At 35.8% G+C, this 20,624-nt stretch overlaps 1 protein-coding gene across 2 annotated transcripts in view; it reads left to right on the top strand.

Annotated features, from left to right (window-relative positions):
• Positions 1 to 20,624, top strand: part of LOC121869454 (RING finger protein 37-like) — a 39,640-nt gene extending 19,016 nt beyond the window's left edge. For both annotated transcript variants that reach the window (XM_042370815.1, XM_042370808.1), the window contains exons 5-6: positions 343 to 459; positions 19,368 to 20,624. In XM_042370815.1, coding sequence (XP_042226749.1) covers positions 343 to 459; positions 19,368 to 20,286 — 1,036 coding nt within the window. In that variant the 3' untranslated portion in view covers positions 20,287 to 20,624. The remainder of the gene's footprint in view (positions 1 to 342; positions 460 to 19,367) is intronic.

The following is a 20,624-nucleotide window of genomic DNA, read 5'->3' as shown; positions in this document are numbered from 1 at the left end:
GTGAATCATATTACTGTCCAGTATACAAATTAGAATTGTTTTATAAGTTTTATGTGAATCATATTACTGTCCAGTATACAAATTAGAATTGTTTTATAAGTTTTAGAAAAAAAAATGTATTACCTGTGGATTAGGCTGCCCAACTTATTTCACCTGAAAGTTAATTACCCTAACCTAACTTACCCTCTACTCACCTACCTCAGCCAAACCTAACACTAACCTACCCAACACCCTAACATAACATAACACCACCAAGTAGCATTAGGGTGGTTAATCATCAAGTGAAATTAGCTGGAGGGTCTAATCTCAAGGTGATCTAAAAAACTCTATATATCTTTGCAGGTTTATTACCAATGAGGCTCTCTGGGGACGTCCTCCTTCTGATCCATTTACAGGTGTTCCATTCAGGGTAGGAATGAAACCCAGCCCCAATGTTCTTCTAAAGGCTCGTATAGACAGGTGAGTTGAAAAATATATTGAAAACTTGAGATGCTTTGGGAAAGAAGAAGACAAGTTAGAAAGGAGGCTTGAAGTATGAATATTATACCATTACAGTAAACCTTCAATATTTGTGGTTCTGGATTTGCAAATTTTGCCTATTTGTAATTTAGTAAATGTGTACTTACCTATTCACCATTCGCATCCCCTGACTTCTGGTATTCGTAATTTTTCAAAGGGTTGAAATCCCTGCATCTTTGGGGGCGATACACCCTAATCCACAAAATTTAATTTATTGTAACATTACAGTAATGTTTATGGAGAAGTTTATAGGAAGTGAGTGTGGTGTTACTGTCACCTCCCATAGACTATTTCAGACTTACTTAAAAATCAGAGAATAGTAAATTTTTGCATTATTCATAGTTATACTGTATATTATATTAAGGTGTATTTTCAATGTCAGTTTAGCATTTGTGCTGTGATTAGTAAGTTGAATCCCATATTTTGACCTTAAAAAAATTTATTAATGTTAACACTCAGGATTACCTGAAATTTATTTAATAAGCTTAACACTCACTCTGTTTGGAGCCCACAGAATGACCAGAAATTGCAGAGATTTTTTTTTCCAAGTGCTATTTGTGGTTAAGACATTTTCAAATATTTATTTAAATGATGCCTTCCTATGTAAAAAAAAAAGGCTGGGAAATCACATGATACCATAAAAAAAGTAAATAAAAGCCATTTTAGTAAGTATAAGTGAAAAGTGAGAGTTTACTGTTGATTTCTCTTCATGCTGTACCCACATCATTTCATCAGTCAGTATAAAATGCACGTGGCAAGAAAGAGTAAATCATAAAGAAGACAATGGTGTAATCAGAAATAAAGATAATGGAAGAAGTAATGGAGTTACACAATAAAAAGTAAAAATAAGTGGCTGTTAAGCGTGCAGTTGCCAAAATGTTTATAGCTACACTTTTTTCTTGCTATTTTTTGGGGACAAAATCTTTTGAAAGTATTTTTTTTTTTTGGCGGAGTCTTACTATGCACTTACTAAGGAAGAGAAATGAACCAATTAGAAGTTTCTGTGATAAAATCTAAACTTTTGGTAATATATTTCCACTTGCTGTTCAGATGTTCCTGTTGCTTGTTGGTGAGAGCATACATGGCCATTTCACCAACCATTTCATCAACATTTCATAAATTAAAAAGTACTTCACTAATTCATTATAAACATTTCACTACACATCACTTTATCACTTCATAAGAGTAAATATCGAGGTTGTAAGTGATAAATATCAGGAGATAGTGTTGCAAACGCCACGGTGGCCATTTTTAAATTGTGCCTGGGATCGACACACTCACTGCTTACTGAGGTAGACACACAACTGGCATTTGTTGTCTGGATATCACTTGGTACACAGCACCTAGACAGGTTGCCTCCTAGCCTTAAGACTTGGTTCTGCGCAGGAGTGGCATTAAAATTTTAGGTAATTCGATCAGTAACTTTTAGAGAAAATTAAAAAAAACTTTTTTGTAGCCATTCTAATTGAATCACTCCCCATTGCTGGGAAGTCCATAAAGAATCCAAACAAATCACTTATTTCATTGTAGGCTGCAAGGCGATGTTCCAGATAAACCCAAAGCTTTTCAATACACTGCAAAAAAGCCTTAGTACGAAAAGCTTCCTTTGGCGTCAGTACAACTTCTGCCTGACCATAGTCAAGTGGTTGATGACATACATTATTCTAACGAGGTCGATGACATTCCACAAAATATTCTTCTGTGCCTGAAAACCTTCTACTAGCTCTTTCATATTCATCAAATCAACCGCATTGTTGATTTACAAAATCTTTCAGTGACTTAAGAACACCAACTACAGCATTTAAGTTTAGCTGGACTGATTGTAACATTTTGCTGCTGCTGTTGAAGCACTGTATGATGAGATTCCAAAACTCTGCAAAAATCTTAGTCTCAAGCTTGCTCATTTGATCATCCAGTCCTTGTGCAATCCTATCGCATTCTCTGTTCTCATTGTAGTCTGCTGAGATCTCTGGTAAAGTGTTCATGATTTCTTCATAACCACTGACTAGTGCTTGACAGGCATCTGCCCAACATGACCAACGTGTGCCACTCAGTTTCTTTGGTAGTGAAACAGAGACTGTGTTTTCTTTCAGTTTGTCTCTTTGTTACTTCAAAAATTAGGACTGGTACAAGTAAATCTATTCTCTTGGATCTTTCTATAAGAACACCCATTTTCAAGTTAAACACTAAATTTCATTGTTTTAGAAATAACCAATTTAAGAGGTCTTTATCGCCAATTACCAAGTGACAATTTTGGGCGCCAGGTCAGTGCCCAAATCGTTAGTTTGGCAATAAATCTTCAAGTCTGGCAACCCTGTCGTGCAGGTGCACTGGCACAGCAGTAGGCCCAAAGAAACACTGAGAAAGATGGGCCAGGCAAAAATCTACCCCAATCCCCTTTATGTTTGCAATTTTTTTTTATATCATAGATACCTTTTATTAGGATTCTTTCTTCTATGCTTTCTTTTCAAAGCTATTAACAGTGAAAAACATCAATACAATACAAACAAATATGGTATACTGCAGTAAGTAGGTTTACTTATAAACCGTGGAAATATATCATTGCTTATATAGGCATCCCCAGTTTATGGAATTTCGCCCATACGGAATTTTTAAATTTAGACCATAATTTGGGGTTACAAAAAAATCGCACCTTACAGAATTTTGACAATTTTGAAGAAAAAAAAAAGATTTTTATTAAAAACAAAATAAATAAAAATTGTTTCATGTGGATCCATCTGTGGTAGCAAAATTGCACCAATGGTTTCAGTCTGCTTGAATCTCCAGCCAATGTTCTGCTATCCCTCAGTGTTCTGGACTATTACAGGTACTCCTCGACTTACGACCTACTCAACTTACTACCACCCGGACATACGACCGGCTTAGTCGTATAAAATATTTTTCAAATTACGTATTTTCGAGTCCCGATGTTAGTGATCTCGCTGTGTACTGAAATTTTTTTGTTTTTAATTCCCTTTAAAGTGGCTGGTAAGAGTAAAAGTGAGAGTTCTCGTGGTGCTGAGAAGAAAAAGAGACACCCATTTTAGATTTTCTATGTACAGGTTGTACCTCTCTAGTCCGGCATTCTGTGGTCGGGAAACTCCCGTGGTCCGGAACGATTTTAGTTTGTCCAATAGGTAGATAGGCAGCTTTTTTTTTTTTTTTATATCTGAATTATTATTATTATTACAGGAGTATTAAATTTTTGCCCCTCAGGCCACAATGTGGGTCAGTGACCTATGCCCGGGTGGGCTAATCCCCTTAAAATAAAAAAAACACCCGTGGGAAATTAAGGTTTGTTTACATCCAGCAGTTCGGCTGCTCTCTCTCTCTCTCTCTCTGCTTGTCTATACAGAGTACAACATTTAACCCTTCAATATATATGAGCAGTAAATAAGTGTTGCTTTCATATTCTTATGTAGAGTAATGACGATATGTTTTCACATGTGCGCACTTACATACGCGCAGTCTCACTTTTTTTTTTACCATTAATGGTTAGCTACTTATATTGTTCCATTTATTAGCATTAAATAACATTACAGGTACTTCAAACAACCATATTAATTTTTTTACATTAATTTTACTACAGCTAAAATCAGGGTCTTATTTTCTTCAGTTTTATATGTAGAACCAATCAGTCACTGGTTTTGTAAGCTTTAACATAAACAATGCCGGTAGCCGTCTCGTCTCCTCTAATACTCCACGTATTATTAATAAATTGTATTGTTAATTTTGCACACACACACACATTAATTCAATAAAAACAAATTCAGAAACATTAATTAAAATATATATGAACAGTAAATAAGTGTTGCTTTCATATTCTTATGTAAAATAATGACGATATGTTTTCACGTGTGCACATGCGCACTTACATACGCGATCTCTCTTTTTTCTTTACCATTATCATTAGCTACTTCTATTGTTCCATTTATTAACATTAAATAACATTACTTAAAACAACCATATTAATTTTACTACAGCTACAACCAAGGTCTTATTTTCTTCAGTTTTATATGTAGAACCAGTCAGTCACTGGTTTTGTAATCAACGAAAACAATGCTGTGTCATTTCCTCGTGTGTTTTAATATTCAACGTATTATTAATGAATTGTATTGCTCATTTTGCACACATAAACATTAATTCAATAAAAAAGACATTCAGTAATAAACAATAATGAATCTCTTGTACATAAGAGAAATGACGCTGTTTACACGATTATGCACGTCGTCTGCACGTTGGCGGGCTGTTCAAACCCGTCGAAATTCAAGTTTCCGCCGTCAAAATTTTTATTTATTTATTTTTTTGTGTTCCAATAAAATACGTTAAGAATTAAAAACTCGCGAAATTTGAGAAGCTACTATACGACATTTAACCCTTCAAAGAGACCATGATGCAGAGAAAGTGTTGCTAGTGCTTCCAAGCATAAGCACAAGTCACTATCTATCCAGGAAAAGGGTGAATTTCCATGGTCCGGCACTGGTCAGGTCCCGAGGTTGCCGGACTAGAGAGGTACAACCTGTATTATTTTCGCATTTTCAACTAACGACCAATTCGACTGTAGACCTGGTCTTCGGTCCCTAACTCCATCGTAAGTCGAGGACTGACTGTATTGTATCGTGCATTCTTATTCAAGATAAGTGGAAAAAGGCCATCAAGTGGAACTGTTAGCAAAGTTGATAAAAAATTGCATAAAGGAATTGCATTGGAAATTTAACTTTATGTATTAAGGAGGTAACTCCCAGTAAATCTGATCCCACAACCTCATCTCACCACCTCCTGCAGCACTCAACGTTGTTTCTGGTAAGTAAAATTTGAGTGGCGTGTGCATTTATTATCATGTTACATCATGAATGACTTATTGTATGTGGTTAAAACCATCTGATTTGATACATACTGTATATGTGCTTGTGTCACGTTTTGGGGCCTCAAAGATTTTCCATAGGAATGCATCTCAGCTTTTATAATGGAAGTATATGGGAAAAATGGTTTCGCATTACGGAATTTCGCGTTACGGAAAGATTTTCCGGAACGGAACCCTTCCATAACTCAGGGTATGCCTGTAATTCATTTTGGTACTTGGGTAAATTGGTGGCTGGAAGTGTGCCTCCATTGCTGGTGGGCCCAGGGCAACTGCCCATTTTGCCCCTTGGCTAAGACGACCCTGCGTGCCCTGTTCAGGATGATAAGCTTTCAAAAAAAGAAAGATCTTGAGTTGTTTCTTAAAGGCCTCCACAAAAGTCAGCTGCTTCATGGATTCAGGCAACTGATTTTGCTGGGTGTTGTATAGGAAATGGATCAGGCTGCAAAAGAACATTCCCATACTGCTCTAGGCTCTTCATTAGGGTGTGACAGTTGCCCCAACGTTGTCCTACAATGCTGTTCAAAATTTTGGTGTTGCATATTGACATAAAAAATACCCACGTGCAATTTTTTGAAGATTCATGCATATTTGAGTGAGCACCAGCAATTTGAAAAATAGCAATTTTGCTTATACGCCATACACAACCATCATAAGGGATATTAACACAAATCATTTGCCTGTCTTAATTAAAAGCTGTTATCACTAACACAAAAAAGTTAATCATTCTTATTCTCACATGGTACATTAAGGGGTTTTATCATATACCTGTATTCACAAGGTATTATTTCTCGAGAGCAAGAAACCATGATTTCTGTTCGGAAACAGATGATCGTTTGCGCTGATTAGGAACGTGGAGTCTGTCATTTTCAACTACTTGAAGGACTTCTTGAAAGCGCTCCTCATCCCTGGCAATATTAAGAAAGTCATGGCAAAATTTTACACCACGCTCTGCAGCCCCATTGACGACCTGAAGCATGTCCACAACCCGTTTCATGTTCAGCTAGTCGTCATGATCTGCCCATTCACTGGCTGGACTGTGGAGAAACTGATAGGGCATGCCTAAAATGGTGAAGAACCAGCTTGAGTCAGGCCCAATTAGGTCCACCAGGGCAGTGCCACTTTCTGGGACAGGGGGAAGATATGGCTTTCCATAGCCCCCATGATTGAGCCCCACTCTCTTAGTAACTTCAGTGCCTTCTTGGCAAAGAAGGGCCTTCCTCATCTCCTCTTTTGTCCTTTCTTGTACTTGGGATGAGAACAAAGACAGTGGGGCCAACTCCTCAGTTAGGTACCAAGTGTGTCTACCGAGTGCCACACGTGCTTTGTCAACTATTGTGGCGTCGTATGGGGCAAATTCAGCCAAGGTTTCGACCAAATTTAAGTCATTCAGTGGCGCACTTGCTGGAACGGGGCAAACAATCCACCATTGGACATAATCAGCGACTGTGAACACAGCAAACCGTTCTAACTTGCTGATTTGACTTTTAGTCACAACCTCGGCTTTGGGAAACTGCTCTTTGATCTGGCCTGACAAAAGAACAATCTTGAGGGTATAGAGCAGTTTAGCCATCCACCTTGCTTTGTGAAGTGCGCCGGGGTAGACCATCGTGAAGTTCACTGGCTCGGATCCTTTAGTTACAAGCAGCAGACAAAGCTCTACCAGCTCCTTGTAATCGCCACGTGTAAATAGTTGGGCTACAGATTCACGGAAGAAGTCAGCCATCTCCTGCTGGCGCTCGTCAAACACTCCAGGCATTGCAGGGTAGTAGTATTTCTTTTTTTCATTGTACGCCAGTTGAGAGAAATGGGTCTTGAACCTAGAAATGCAATTATTGGGATTATTGTATTTCGTACTAATCTATAATATTGTTTTAGGGGTATTAAGATTGATATGATCGATCATTTGCTTGGTGTTAGTATATCTTGTAAGTCTGATAAAATGTACTATTTTCACACTTATTTATGAAGTTCATAAGCTAAAATAGCAATACTTGCTGGTACGACGGTGCTTGCTCAAACATGCACCGATCTCCAAGAAAATTTACAGGGGTGTTTCCTAGATAAATACACAACACTAAAACTTTGAACAGCATTGTAGGACCATTTTTTTTTTTTTTTGGAGGGCAACGGTCACACCCTACTCTTCATGGTGTGAAGGGTCATCACTTCTATGCAAATTCATTTCAGAATGTGTAGTCAGAGGAATTAATAAGTTGGCTAACCAAACTTTCGTGTCTTAATCATTAAACAGAGTCTGAACTCTATCCTAGTTTTAATTGGCAGCCAATACAATTCGATCAAGAGTGGGGTAGTGGGAGTCTTCTGTGGGAGAACAAAATTAAGCCTTGCAACCCTGTTGAAGACTCAATGAACTTTCTTCAGTAGATAATTAGGTAGGCAGACCCATAAAGAGTTACAATAGTCAACCCAAGACAAAATAAGTGACTAATAGTGTCACAAGAAACTGTTTATCCAAAAACTGTTTAATATCATATATATTTTGAATATAAAAGTTGCTGCTCTTAAATACTGAATTTATATGGTCTTTAAAATTCAGTTTTGAGTCAAAGTACTGTGCACGCCAAGATTATGAACAGAATCAACAGGACCGAGTTGTACTTCCCCAAAGTTTAAAGAACCAAAATCATCTGTGCTGTCTCCCCTCCTATTTCCTTGTACTGTATGACATAATCTCTGTTTTGCTGCCATTCAGCTTAAGTTTTCTCCTAGCCATCATAATCATAATATCAGGCATCAAAGGTTTCATTATCTCCTCAATATCCTCAACATTTATTATTTTCGCATAAAGCTGTGTTTCATTAGCATAAAAATGGTAGACAACTAGGGTGGCCAGACTTCCAGGGCTTAAGGCCAGAAAGTCTGGTTTTTTAGCTCCCTGTCCTCCGTTCGGTGCATCTACTAGCTGGACGCTGATTTGTCCTCTTTTTGGGGTCTTGACTAGAAAATATCCAATTTCTATATACAGATTCTGGCATTTAGCTACAATAAAATACTATGCAGTTTTCTCATCTTAGGTACATTTTAACATGTAATTCTCCAGCTTTTTCACACATTCTCCTACTTTTTAACTACTTTTGAGGTGAACCATGAATATAGCGGTATTTACAATGAAGGTTTGGCAACCCTGATTCAGGGTTGCCAATCTTTATTTGTAAATATCGCTCTGAAGCCTGTCTGCCCAATGTGGCCAAGCTGAGAAGATGAAGTGGGCTGGGGGCAATTTTTGTCGGTTACATTCACCATAACGAACAACACCTTAAAAATTCCCAAACAAAAGGCTTTGTTTAACTTACACTGGTCCAAAGAGCATTGATTTATTGAAGATTATGTCCCAGTAAATGGTAAAAGAGAATATCTGTACTGGTATTTAAAAATTAGATAAATTTTGAATCTTTTTTTAAGTAAAAATCACTTCCTCAATTCAGGGAATTTAAATAAAATTAAACCCAACACTTGTATAGGTTATGGTTTTCACATTGAGTCATAAGAATAGCTGCCATACACAATGTCCTTCTCTTTGGGGTTATGGAAGTGGCCACTTTATAGCAACACCATGAGCATCCAGCAATTTCAGTTGAATGATGTCTCCTAAAGGCTGATTGGACCAGAGGGATCACTCCATTTCTCTCTAACACAGGAGACTGGACGTTAATTTGATATATTTTCAGTATTTGCAGCCTAGTATGTCAAGCTTACCCTTTAAGAGACAGAAATGTGTGAAACAGTAGAAAAAGGTGAAAATAATTGTTTTATACAGTAGAACATTGATATAACACGAGATATGTTCCAAGAGAGGTTGCTTTAAACCGAATTTGCACTAAATCAAGTGTTGTTTCAATGGAATAATTTAGTTTGGTACTTGAACACAACATACTAAAAAGACTGAGAGTCTACCCAGATGCACCTCAGCCCATCTCCTAGAATGAACAAAACATTTTTTTTTTGTAGTATTATGTTAAAACAAACACTCATAAATCAACACAGCTAAAATTATGGGATGTAAAATGTTCTGTTTACTAGCAATCAGCTGATGTGATAGGGTGGTCTCGCTGGCGCCGCGCATCACCTACCTCTTGTCTGACTCACCAAGCACTTTCACTTTCCTCTCAACTTAATTTTTCATTACTTTATGCTGGCCCTCTTCCTTTCCCGACTGAGAGTCTACCCAGATATACTAGAACTCATAAATCACTTCTGTAATGTAATACAGGTCCACAATCCCTTATCCCTCATTTGAGGTGTGTGATGTCTACATTCTAATATATAATTCGCTATCTTGCAAGGATGCCAGCAATGCAAATTATATTCTCCTAACTTTTGTCTGTGACATTTTATAAGATAAAAATTTTAAGCCTAAAACTACCTGAACCCCTGGGAAGGGGAGGTGATGTGTTGACAACCAGGCAGGGGGAGAAGTGGGGGGTGAGGTGAGGTATTCACCAGCCGGAGGGGGACATTAATCCTGTGTGTCTTATCTGTTTTTCGCTTATAAAATGTCAGTGAATTGACCTGGGAGAATATAACGTACATTGATGGAATTCTTGTAAGACAGTGATTAATTTGAATATAAACATGCTATAATTTGCATTAGACAAAAAATTTAGTAATTATACACTGGTCAACAGCCAAAATGGTTCACATATGAGATCATGCTCACACAACTAATTTCATATTGCTGAATTCGAATCTGATATTTGTTTTGTTCTATCAGACCAGGTTTTATAAAAAAATCAATAGGTACAAATATTTAATATTCCATCACGTGTCGTGCAAAAGATGAGATTATCTCATGTGACTGTGCTTTCATGACTAATTTCATATTAATGAATATTAATTGGATGTTTCATTCTACCATCAGACCTACTTTCTTAAAGAATAAAAAAAATAGTAAATATAGTAACATTATCGCGTCATGCAAGATACAATTTTAAACCTATCACAGATAAGCTCATAAAAAATTGTACCAAAAAACATAAGTTCAAATCCTTTATAATGACAAAATATGAAGTTCTAAAAGTGCTTCTGAACTTTACTCTTTCTCTTGTACAGCTTGCTCTCTTCTCGTTGCAGTGTCCAGCAATAGTCGCCCATCATGTTAGGACTGAATTGTCCCTGATATCTGCTCTCCATTATGGCGATATCTTGATGAAATCTTTCGCCGTGTTCATCACTAACGTCTCCAAGGTTACCTGGGAAAAATTCAATATGAGAGTGGAAAAAATGCAATTTCAAGGACATCCTTGCTCCCAATGCATGATAATTCTGAAGCATGGTTGTTACGATTTCTTTGTAGTTGTCAGCACGATAGTTTCCAAGAAAATTCTTTGACACATTGACAAATGATTCCCATGCTTTTATCTCCAGTGGGTTCAATGTTTTGGTGAATTCGCTATCATTAACTAGTATACGAATTTGTGGTCCATTCAAGACACCTGCTTTCAACTTGGCTTCGGAAACCGCACCACCTAGTTTCTGAGATAAGTATAGAGTCCCAGCACCGAATTGATCCATAGCTTTGATGAAATTTTTAGCCAAACCGAGCTTTAGATGGAGTGGAGGCAAAAATATCTTTTCTGGATCTACAAACGGATTGTGAGCACAGTTAAACCTTCCAGGCGCATCTCTTGGTCTTGTCGGCCAATCCTTTCTCACATAGTGCTCTGCATCAGCTCTGCTGTTCCACAAGCACAAAAAGCACATGTGCTTTGTGTAGCCACTCTGAAGGCCCAGTAGTAAACTGATGACTTTGAGATCGCCACATATCTTTCACTGGTGTTTCTCATACTCTATAACGGCCAACAGAATTTTCATTGTTTCATAGCTCTCAGTCATTTTTGTTGCGTGTGCTATTGGGACAGATGGAAGCCGATTGCCATTGCGTAAAAGAACAGCTTTCAGAGAGTCTTTTCCTGAGTCTATAAACAGCCTCCAATCCTCTGTCTTGTATGTTTCAGACTTGCAAAGTTGTTGCATGAGAGATACTGCGTCCTCGCAATAACAAAGGTTGTTTGCCATCTTGAAAAATGCAGACAGATGTCTATGTCGGTAACGCGCTGTAGTGATATGCTTTCCATCTTCTAGCAGGTTACGCTGCTTTAGTCTGGATCCCAAACCTTCAGCCTTTTCTTTTGACAATTTAGGTCCCTGATGAGATCATGAAGCGCTTCTTGAGTAAATAGTTTAGGCCTGGTATTTTCAGAGTCATCCTGGTAGTCGTTTTCCATTGAGGTAGAGGTAGAATCGGAATCACTCAATTCTTGTTCAGTCGGTGGATTTGGGACTGGAAGTTCAGCACTGTGCGGTACTGGTCGGATTGCAGAAGCAATATTGGGGTACTGTACCTTGCCTCGTGTCTTGATTTTTATTCCCTTAATATTTGTGAGACAGAAGTAGCAGTCACTACTGTGGTCTTTAGGTTCACGCCATATCATTGGTACAGCAAACGGCATTCCTGAACTTCGTTTACCACACATCCACTCGCTCAGGTGGTTAACACAAGACTTACAGGCTACATGAGGTGCCCATTTCTTGTCTTGGTCACCCAAATGACATTTGAAGTAACTTTTGTAGTTCAGTCGAACAGCTTTTGTGATTGGTTTCTTGAGGCTACCAGGAGTGAAGGCACCACATATGTAGCAAAAACTGTCAGCACCGTTCACACACTTGCGACGTTCCATGTTTTGTTAATTTCAGAGTAATTACAAATCATGCAGGTGTAGATATGCAATATCATGAATCAGCAAACTGAAACAAACAAAAAAGCACAAATCAGGACAAAATAATTGCATAAGTGGAGCCAATGAGCATATAAATTACTGTATGAATAGCATGGTACACTAAATATATAGATATGCTGGTTCTGGAAAACTGAGCCTGATACAGCTATACGAATGTCATAATTGAGTTCAGCACATACAATTACACTAGAATCAGACTGTTTTGATCCAGAACCATGAGAATTTTTTTTTTATGATGACCAGTGTTATTTAGTACAGTACATATGAATACAGTACAGGACAATTAATTCTTTAACATTTTTAGTATAGTGTGTGCATGTAAATAAGTAAAAATAAATGAAGAAAGTTATATAAATCTACCCAAAAATACAGTTGAAAAACTTGTACATTACTAAAATGTACTACACTTATGTACCAAATTTTATCTCGTGTGCAAATTATATGATGTCTATATTCAAATTATTTGCTGTCTTGCAAGGATTCCAGCAATGCAATTTATATTCTCCCAACTTTAGTCTGATATTTTATAAGATAAAAACTTTATGCCTAAAACCACCAAACCCTGACTGGGAAGATGGGGGGGAGGGGGAGGTGATGTGTTTGACAGCTGGCGCCAAGGTCTAGTGAAGTAATTACTGTATATATATATATATATATATATATATATATATATATATATATATATATATATATATATATATATATATATATATATATATATATATATATATATATATATACAGTTTCGGTTAACTAACTCAATCCGTTCCAGAAAGGTCGTTCGTTAACGAAACGTTCATAACCGAAACCATTGTTTCAATGGGTTTTTGGGTAATTGGTTCCAGCTCACCGAAAATTTCCTAAATTCAACAAAAATGGTAGAAAAGTTCACTTACTTTGAGGTGTGTATGTAGAAGGCTCCTGGATGATGATGATGATGATGGGATTTAGAATGGGGGTGGAGGAGAAGGAAGAAGAGAAGGCATTGGGGTGGAAGAGAAGTCACCCCATGGTGCCATTTCACCCATAAAATTTTAGCTCTCTGGTTTAATTCAAGATTATTTTCTTTAAATCAACGCTGCACTGCATTATATATTGTCAATATATAAAATATATTGTCAATATATAAAATATATTTCAAAATGACCAATAATTTGCTTGGAAACACAGAAAAAAAGCGTTTAGTTGAAGAGAGTCTCAAGCAAGATGTTACCTCCAGTGAAAACAGAGAGAGACTGACGCCTGTTTGCTGTGTAAAGAGGCTGGATGCCGCGCATTAAACTAGTCACTTTACCTTCAATTTTGTTCAATAATTGTTAAAATGACTAAAAAATTGAATATTAAACTTTTAAAATTATTGAATAGTATAAACTTCTTGATATTTACAAAAATAGTAAGGAATTTAAGCCCTAGAACCGATTAATGTATTGGCGGACTGATACTAAAGCTGGTTGCCCGTCAGTGCAAGCGAAAACATGTTGAGGTCGGTTCGTAAGAAGTTCGTTAAGCGAATTTTTTTTCGTTAACCGAATTGAAGATCCTTATGGAAGGCAGTTCGTTAATCGAAATTCTAACCGATTAATAAGCATCCTAACATATATATATATATATATATATATATATATAACATATATATATATATATATATATATATATATATATATATATATATATATATATATATATATATATATATATATATATATATATATATATATATATATATATATATATATATATATATATATATATATATATATATATATATATATATATATATATATATATATATATATATATATATATATATATATAGTCAGTATTACTAACGCTGGTTTCATACTTAGCTATTTTAACATATACGTGCTCGTTTACATTGAACTTTCACTTAACGCGGCATTTTTCATCATATACGCGGTGAGTGTCCGGCTCGAGAGCTATTTTTAGATTCGCACCACCCCCCACCCGCCACCCTGCCTGACTGCCTGTTTTAGCTCATAAAATTCATACAAATTACCCAGCCAGAATATAATTTACATTGCTGGAATTCTTATAATTTGGTGATCATTTTGAATATAAACATCATAGATTTTGCATTAGACATACAAATTTTAGATGTAAACTTTATTCTGAGTAAATATGTTATCTTTTGTGAAAAATATATGACATTTACAGTATTACCCCGCTTAACGCGCTTTCACTTAACGCGTTTTCGCATATACGCGGTGCCTTGCCAAAGCTGAACTTTCACTTAACGCGGCATTTTTCATCATATAGCGGTGAGTGTCCGGCTCGAGAGCTATTTTTAGATTCGCACCACCCCCCACCCGCCACCCTGCCTGACTGCCTGTTTTAGCTCATAAAATTCATACAAATTACCCAGCCAGAATATAATTTACATTGCTGGAATTCTTATAATTTGGTGATCATTTTGAATATAAACAACATATATTTTACATTAAACATACAATTTTTAGATAAAAATTGTTCTCTAGGTAATTATGTTATCTTTTGTCCAAAATATATGACATTTATATTCAAAATATTCCTGGTCTTACAAGGAATCCAGCAATGTCAATTATATTGTCCTAACTTTAGTTTGAGGTATTATTTATTAAAATTTAGTGGTTATCCCACACATCTCCTTGGGACGGTTGGTGGGGGGAGGGAGGGACCGACCGACCGACCATCTGTTACCCTGTGAAGAATTATTTTTTTTTTTATTAACTGAAGATATTTGTTTTAGCTCATAAAATTCATACAAATTACCCGGTCAGAATATAATTTACATTGCTGGAATTCTTATAATTTGGTGATCATTTTGAATATAAACAACATATATTTTGCATTAAACATACAATTTTTAGATAAAAATTGTTCTCTAGGTAATTATGTTATCTTTTGTCCAAAATATATGACATTTATATTCAAAATATTCCTGGTCTTACAAGGAATCCAGCAATGTCAATTATATTATCCTAACTTTAATCTGAGGTATTATTTAATACTAAATGTTAAAAACTCTTGAATGGAGGATTGGTGGGGGGTGGGGGGAGGGTTGGGACTGACCACGCGGTTGGAAGAGGGGGGGAAGGCAAGGTGGGGTACTTTGATTGACAGATAGTGTCGAAGAATATATTTTTTTTTTTTATTAACTGAAGATATTTGTTTTAGCTCATAAAATTCATACAAATTATCCGGCCAGAATATAATTTACATTGCTGGAATTCTTACAATTTGCTGATCATTTTGAATATAAACATCATAGATTTTGCATATAGACATACAAATTTTAGATGTAAAGTTTATTCTGAGTAAATATGTTATCTTTTGTGAAAAATATATAACATTTATATTCAAAATATTCCTGGTCTTACAAGGAATCCAGCAATGTCAATTATATTATCCTAACTTTAGTTTGAGGAATTATTTATTACTATACCTGGTTTTCCCCCAAAAATTTCTCAGAGGGAAGAGCCAGTGAGTGTAGTGTGAGAAGAGGGGGAGGGAGTCGAGTCCATTATTTGAATGGACATTAACTTGGCGACTGTATTTCTCTATTTCTCTTAAGTATTAATTGTGTGCATGTACCATCATAAAATTAAGATGTTATTTTTACTACAACATAGTTATTTGTCGTCAAAAAGTGGAGTTTGGGGGTCGGGCTGGGTTCTATTGGAATTAATCCCATATGTTCTGTTATTCACTTAACGCGGTTTTCACTTAACGCGGGACCCTCTGGGTTCAATTGACCGCGTTAAGTGGGGTACAACTGTATATTCAAAATATTCCTGGTCTTACAAGGAATCCAGCAATGTCAATTATATTATCCTAACTTTAGTTTGAGGTATTATTTATTACTAAAAGGTAAATATTCTGGTTTTCCCACACATCTGGTGAGACGGTTGGTGGGGGGTGGGGGGGAGGGAGGGTCCGACTGACCATCTGTTACAGTGAAGAATATATTTTTTTTTTATTAACTGAAGATATTTGTTTTAGCTCATAAAATTCATACAAATTACCCGGTCAGAATATAATTTACATTGCTGGAATTCTTATAATTTGGTGATCATTTTGAATATAAACATCATAGATTTTGCATTAGACATACAAATTTTAGATGTAAAGTTTATTCTGAGTAAATATGTTATCTTTTGTGAAAAATATATGACATTTATATTCAAAATATTCCTGGTCTTACAAGGAATCCAGCAATGTCAATTATATTATCCTAACTTTAGTTTGAGGAATTATTTATTACTATACCTGGTTTTCCCCCAAAATTTCTCAGAGGGAAGAGCCAGTGAGTGTAGTGTGAGAAGAGGGGGAGGGAGTTGAGTCCATTATTTGAATGGACATTAACTTGGCGACTGTATTTCTCTATTTCTCTTAAGTATTAATTGTGTGCATGTACCATCATAAAATTAAGATGTTATTTTTACTACAACATAGTTATGTGTCTTCAAAAAGTGGAGTTTGGGGGTCGGGCCGGTTTCTATTGGAATTAATCCCATATGTTCTGTTGTTCACTTAATGCGGATTTCACTTAACACGGGACCCTCTGGGTTCTATTGACCGCGTTAAGTGGGGTACAACTGTATATATATATTATATATATATATATATATATATATATATATATATATATATATATATATATATATATATATATATATATATATATATATATATATATAAATATATATATATATATATATATATATATATATATACACCTAGACCCCCACTTACGACGGGGTTAGGGACCCGAATCCAGGTCGTAAGTCCGACATGGTCGTAAGTCCGACATAGATAAAAAAAATAAAAATAAAAAAATAAAAAAATAAAAAAAATTTAATAAAAAATCTACAATGAAATACAGTACAGTAAAAGTAATGAATAATGATGAATGGATACAGTACAGTGAAAGTAATAAATAATAAGGAATGGATACAGTACAGTGAAAGTAATAAATAATAAGGAATGGATACAGTGTGACTGAGCACTTAACCTTTAATGTAGTCAGCTGAATGCACATGGGGCCCCCATAATTTTCTAATTATACATGGAGACTACATTAACTGGAAACGTTTCGGTATAGAAAATGCGTGTCATTTAAAAAAAAAAAAAATTTTTTTTTTTATCTATATCTGAGGCGGTCGTAAGTCCACGTAGTCGTAAGTCGGGGTCTAGGTGTATGTATATATATATATATATATATATATATATATATATATATATATATATATATATATATATATATATATATATATATATATATATATATATATATATATATATATACAGTATTACCCCGCTTAACGCGCTTTCACTTAACGCGTTTTCGCATATACGCGGTGCCTTGCCAAAGCTGAACTTTCACTTAACGCGGATTTTTCCACAGCAACGCGGTGAGTGTCCGGCTCGAGAGCTATTTTTAGATTCGCACCACCCCCCACCCGCCACCCTGCCTGACTGCCTGTTTTAGCTCATAAATTTCATACAAATTACCCAGCCAGAATATAGTTTACATTGCTGGAATTCTTATAATTTGGTGATCATTTTGAATATAAACAACATATTTTTTGCATTAAACATACAATTTTTAGATAAAATGTTTAATCTGAGTAAGTATGTTATCTTTTGTCCAAAATATATGACATTTATATTCAAAATATTCCTGGTCTTACAAGGAATCCAGCAATGTCAATTATATTATCCTAACTTTAGTTTGAGGTATTATTTATTAAAATTTAGTGGTTATCCCACACATCTCCTTGGGACGGTTGGTGGGGGTTGGGGGGGAGGGAGGGACCGACCGACCATCTGTTACCCCGTGAAGAATTATTTTTTTTTTTATTAACTGAAGATATTTGTTTTAGCTCATAAAATTCATACAAATTTCCCGGTCAGAATATAATTTACATTGCTGGAATTCTTATAATTTGGTGATCATTTTGAATATAAACAACATATTTTTTACATTAAACATACAATTTTTAGATAAAATGTTTAATCTGAGTAAGTATGTTATCTTTTGTCCAAAATATATGACATTTATATTCAAAATATTCCTGGTCTTACAAGGAATCCAGCAATGTCAATTATATTATCCTAACTTTAATCTGAGGTATTATTTATTACTAAATGTTAAAAACTCTTGAATGGAGGATTGGTGGGGGGTGGTGGGAGGGTTGGGACTGACCGCGCGGTTGGAAGAGGGGGGGAGGCAAGGTGGGGTACTTTGATTGACAGATAGTGTTGAAGAATATATTTTTTTTTTTATTAACTGTAGATATTTGTTTTAGCTCATAAAATTCATACAAATTATCCGGCCAGAATATAATTTACATTGCTGGAATTCTTATAATTTGGTGATCATTTTGAATATAAACAACATATTTTTTGCATTAAACATACAATTTTTAGATAAAATGTTTAATCTGAGTAAGTATGTTATCTTTTGTGAAAAATATATGACATTTATATTCAAAATATTCCTGGTCTTACAAGGAATCCAGCAATGTCAATTATATTTTCCTAACTTTAGTTTGAGGTTATCCCACACATCTCCTTGGGACGGTTGGTGGGGGGTGGGGGGGGGGAGGGAGGGACCGACCGACCATCTGTTAGCTGGCTGTGTAGTGTGAGAGGGGAGGGAGTTGAGTCCATTATTTGAATGGACATTAACTTGGCGACTGTATTTCTCTTAAGTATTAATTGTGTGCATGTACCATCATAAAATTAAGATGTTATTTTTACTACAACATAGTTATTTGTCGTCAAAAAGTGGAGTTTGGGGGTCGGGCTGGGTTCTATTGGAATTAATCCCATATGTTCTGTTATTCACTTAACGCGGTTTTCACTTTAACGGGACCCTCTGGGTTCAATTGACCGCGTTAAGTGGGGTAACTGTATATATATATATATATATATATATATATATATATATATATATATATATTTAGTGATTTAAGGGCAATTTAGGGGAATTTTAGGAGTGTTTCTGACTTTATGCATTTTTGGTTTTACTTTGTATATACTTTTCTGTGAGCTGGAACCAATTACCCAATATCCTGTTGAAACATTGGTTTCGGTCAACGAAATTTTTGGTTAACGAACGACCCTCTGGAACGAATTGAGTTCGTTAACCGAGGGACCACTGTATAAGAATCAATGTGATAAGTTTCCATAAGTTTTGGTCTCTGATAGTTTTTATCCTTTAGATTTCTGTTGCTGAATGCTGACCTCCCAGAAGTTCAGAGAACTGCTCGCACTGTTGGTTCTGCTCACAGTTTCATCACACACAGAAGTTCACATCCGGAGAAATCAAAAGAGATGGAAATTAATCTTCCTTGCTTCACTAAGAACAGAAAGAGAAAACACGAGGGAGGCTTGAAACTAGGTGACCCAGATGACCAGGTTGATCAAGAGAAGAGTATGGAAGACAAAAACCTCAATAATGAATTTAATGCACAGGGAGCAGAAATAGTGACAAATAAGGCTGATGAAAGCTCTTTACCAGAGAGGGGTCAAGGCCTTGATGACACATTAGAAGCTGAAATTGAGGCAGTCTTGAGGGGAAAACCTAAGTATGTTCCCACAAATATAAATGAAAAAATTCTTGGTAATAATTATAAAAGAGAAACTAAGAACACTGGTGAAAAGATACCCCTAAAAAGTCGACTAACAATGACTAAATGCAGTGCAAGTAGAGTACGGTTACAAGCTGTGAATCACACGGTCAGCTCGATGAAGAGACCTGCACACTTATCTCATGTAGTTGGAAAAGAGGCATCAAGTGGTCATCATGGTCTGGTGCATATGATTGGTGGTGCTTTATCTGTAACTCATGGAAGAGCTGTGAAAGTAAACAGCATACCTGTACATGTCTCAAGTGCAAAACCAACTAGCTTGATCAGTGGTGACTGTAAGTCCCAGCTCCTTGATCTTACATCACACAGCCTTGTAAGGTGTTCATGTGGTGAGAAAGAGGGACTGTATAGACTACCCTGCTGCCATATTATGTGTCGTAGTTGTTTAATCCAAAAGACTAAGGGACCTGAAGTAGTGTGTGGTGTGTGTGAGATAATGTGTAAAAGACTAGACATTAGTAGACATCATGAGAAAAGTATATTCTCATGATAAGTGTTGCAACTAATTAGACCAATGTAACACTTTTTTTAAAGGATCCTAGACTGATAACATAATTTTCTGTGAAGTAGTATTAGTTAGCACTATAATATATCCCGTGTTGTTCGCATTACTTTCTAAAAGTAACGGCGTTACCGTTAGTCGGTAGAAAATGTAAGGCCGTTACCACTGCCGTTGCATTTTCTAAAAGGTAACGAGTTACCGTTACTTTTTTATGTACAGTATAGTCTGCATTTAAGCGGTCAATTGAACCCGTGGAGTACCGCGTAAAACGAGAAACACGTAAATGAAATAACAGAACACATGGGATTAATTGAAAGAGAGACTGG

The sequence above is a fragment of the Homarus americanus genome, unplaced genomic scaffold, assembly GCF_018991925.1.
Source record: "Homarus americanus isolate GMGI-L3 unplaced genomic scaffold, GMGI_Hamer_2.0 scaffold32583, whole genome shotgun sequence".
NCBI lineage: Eukaryota > Metazoa > Arthropoda > Malacostraca > Decapoda > Nephropidae > Homarus > Homarus americanus.
This window is presented reverse-complemented; position numbering and strand designations above follow the sequence as displayed.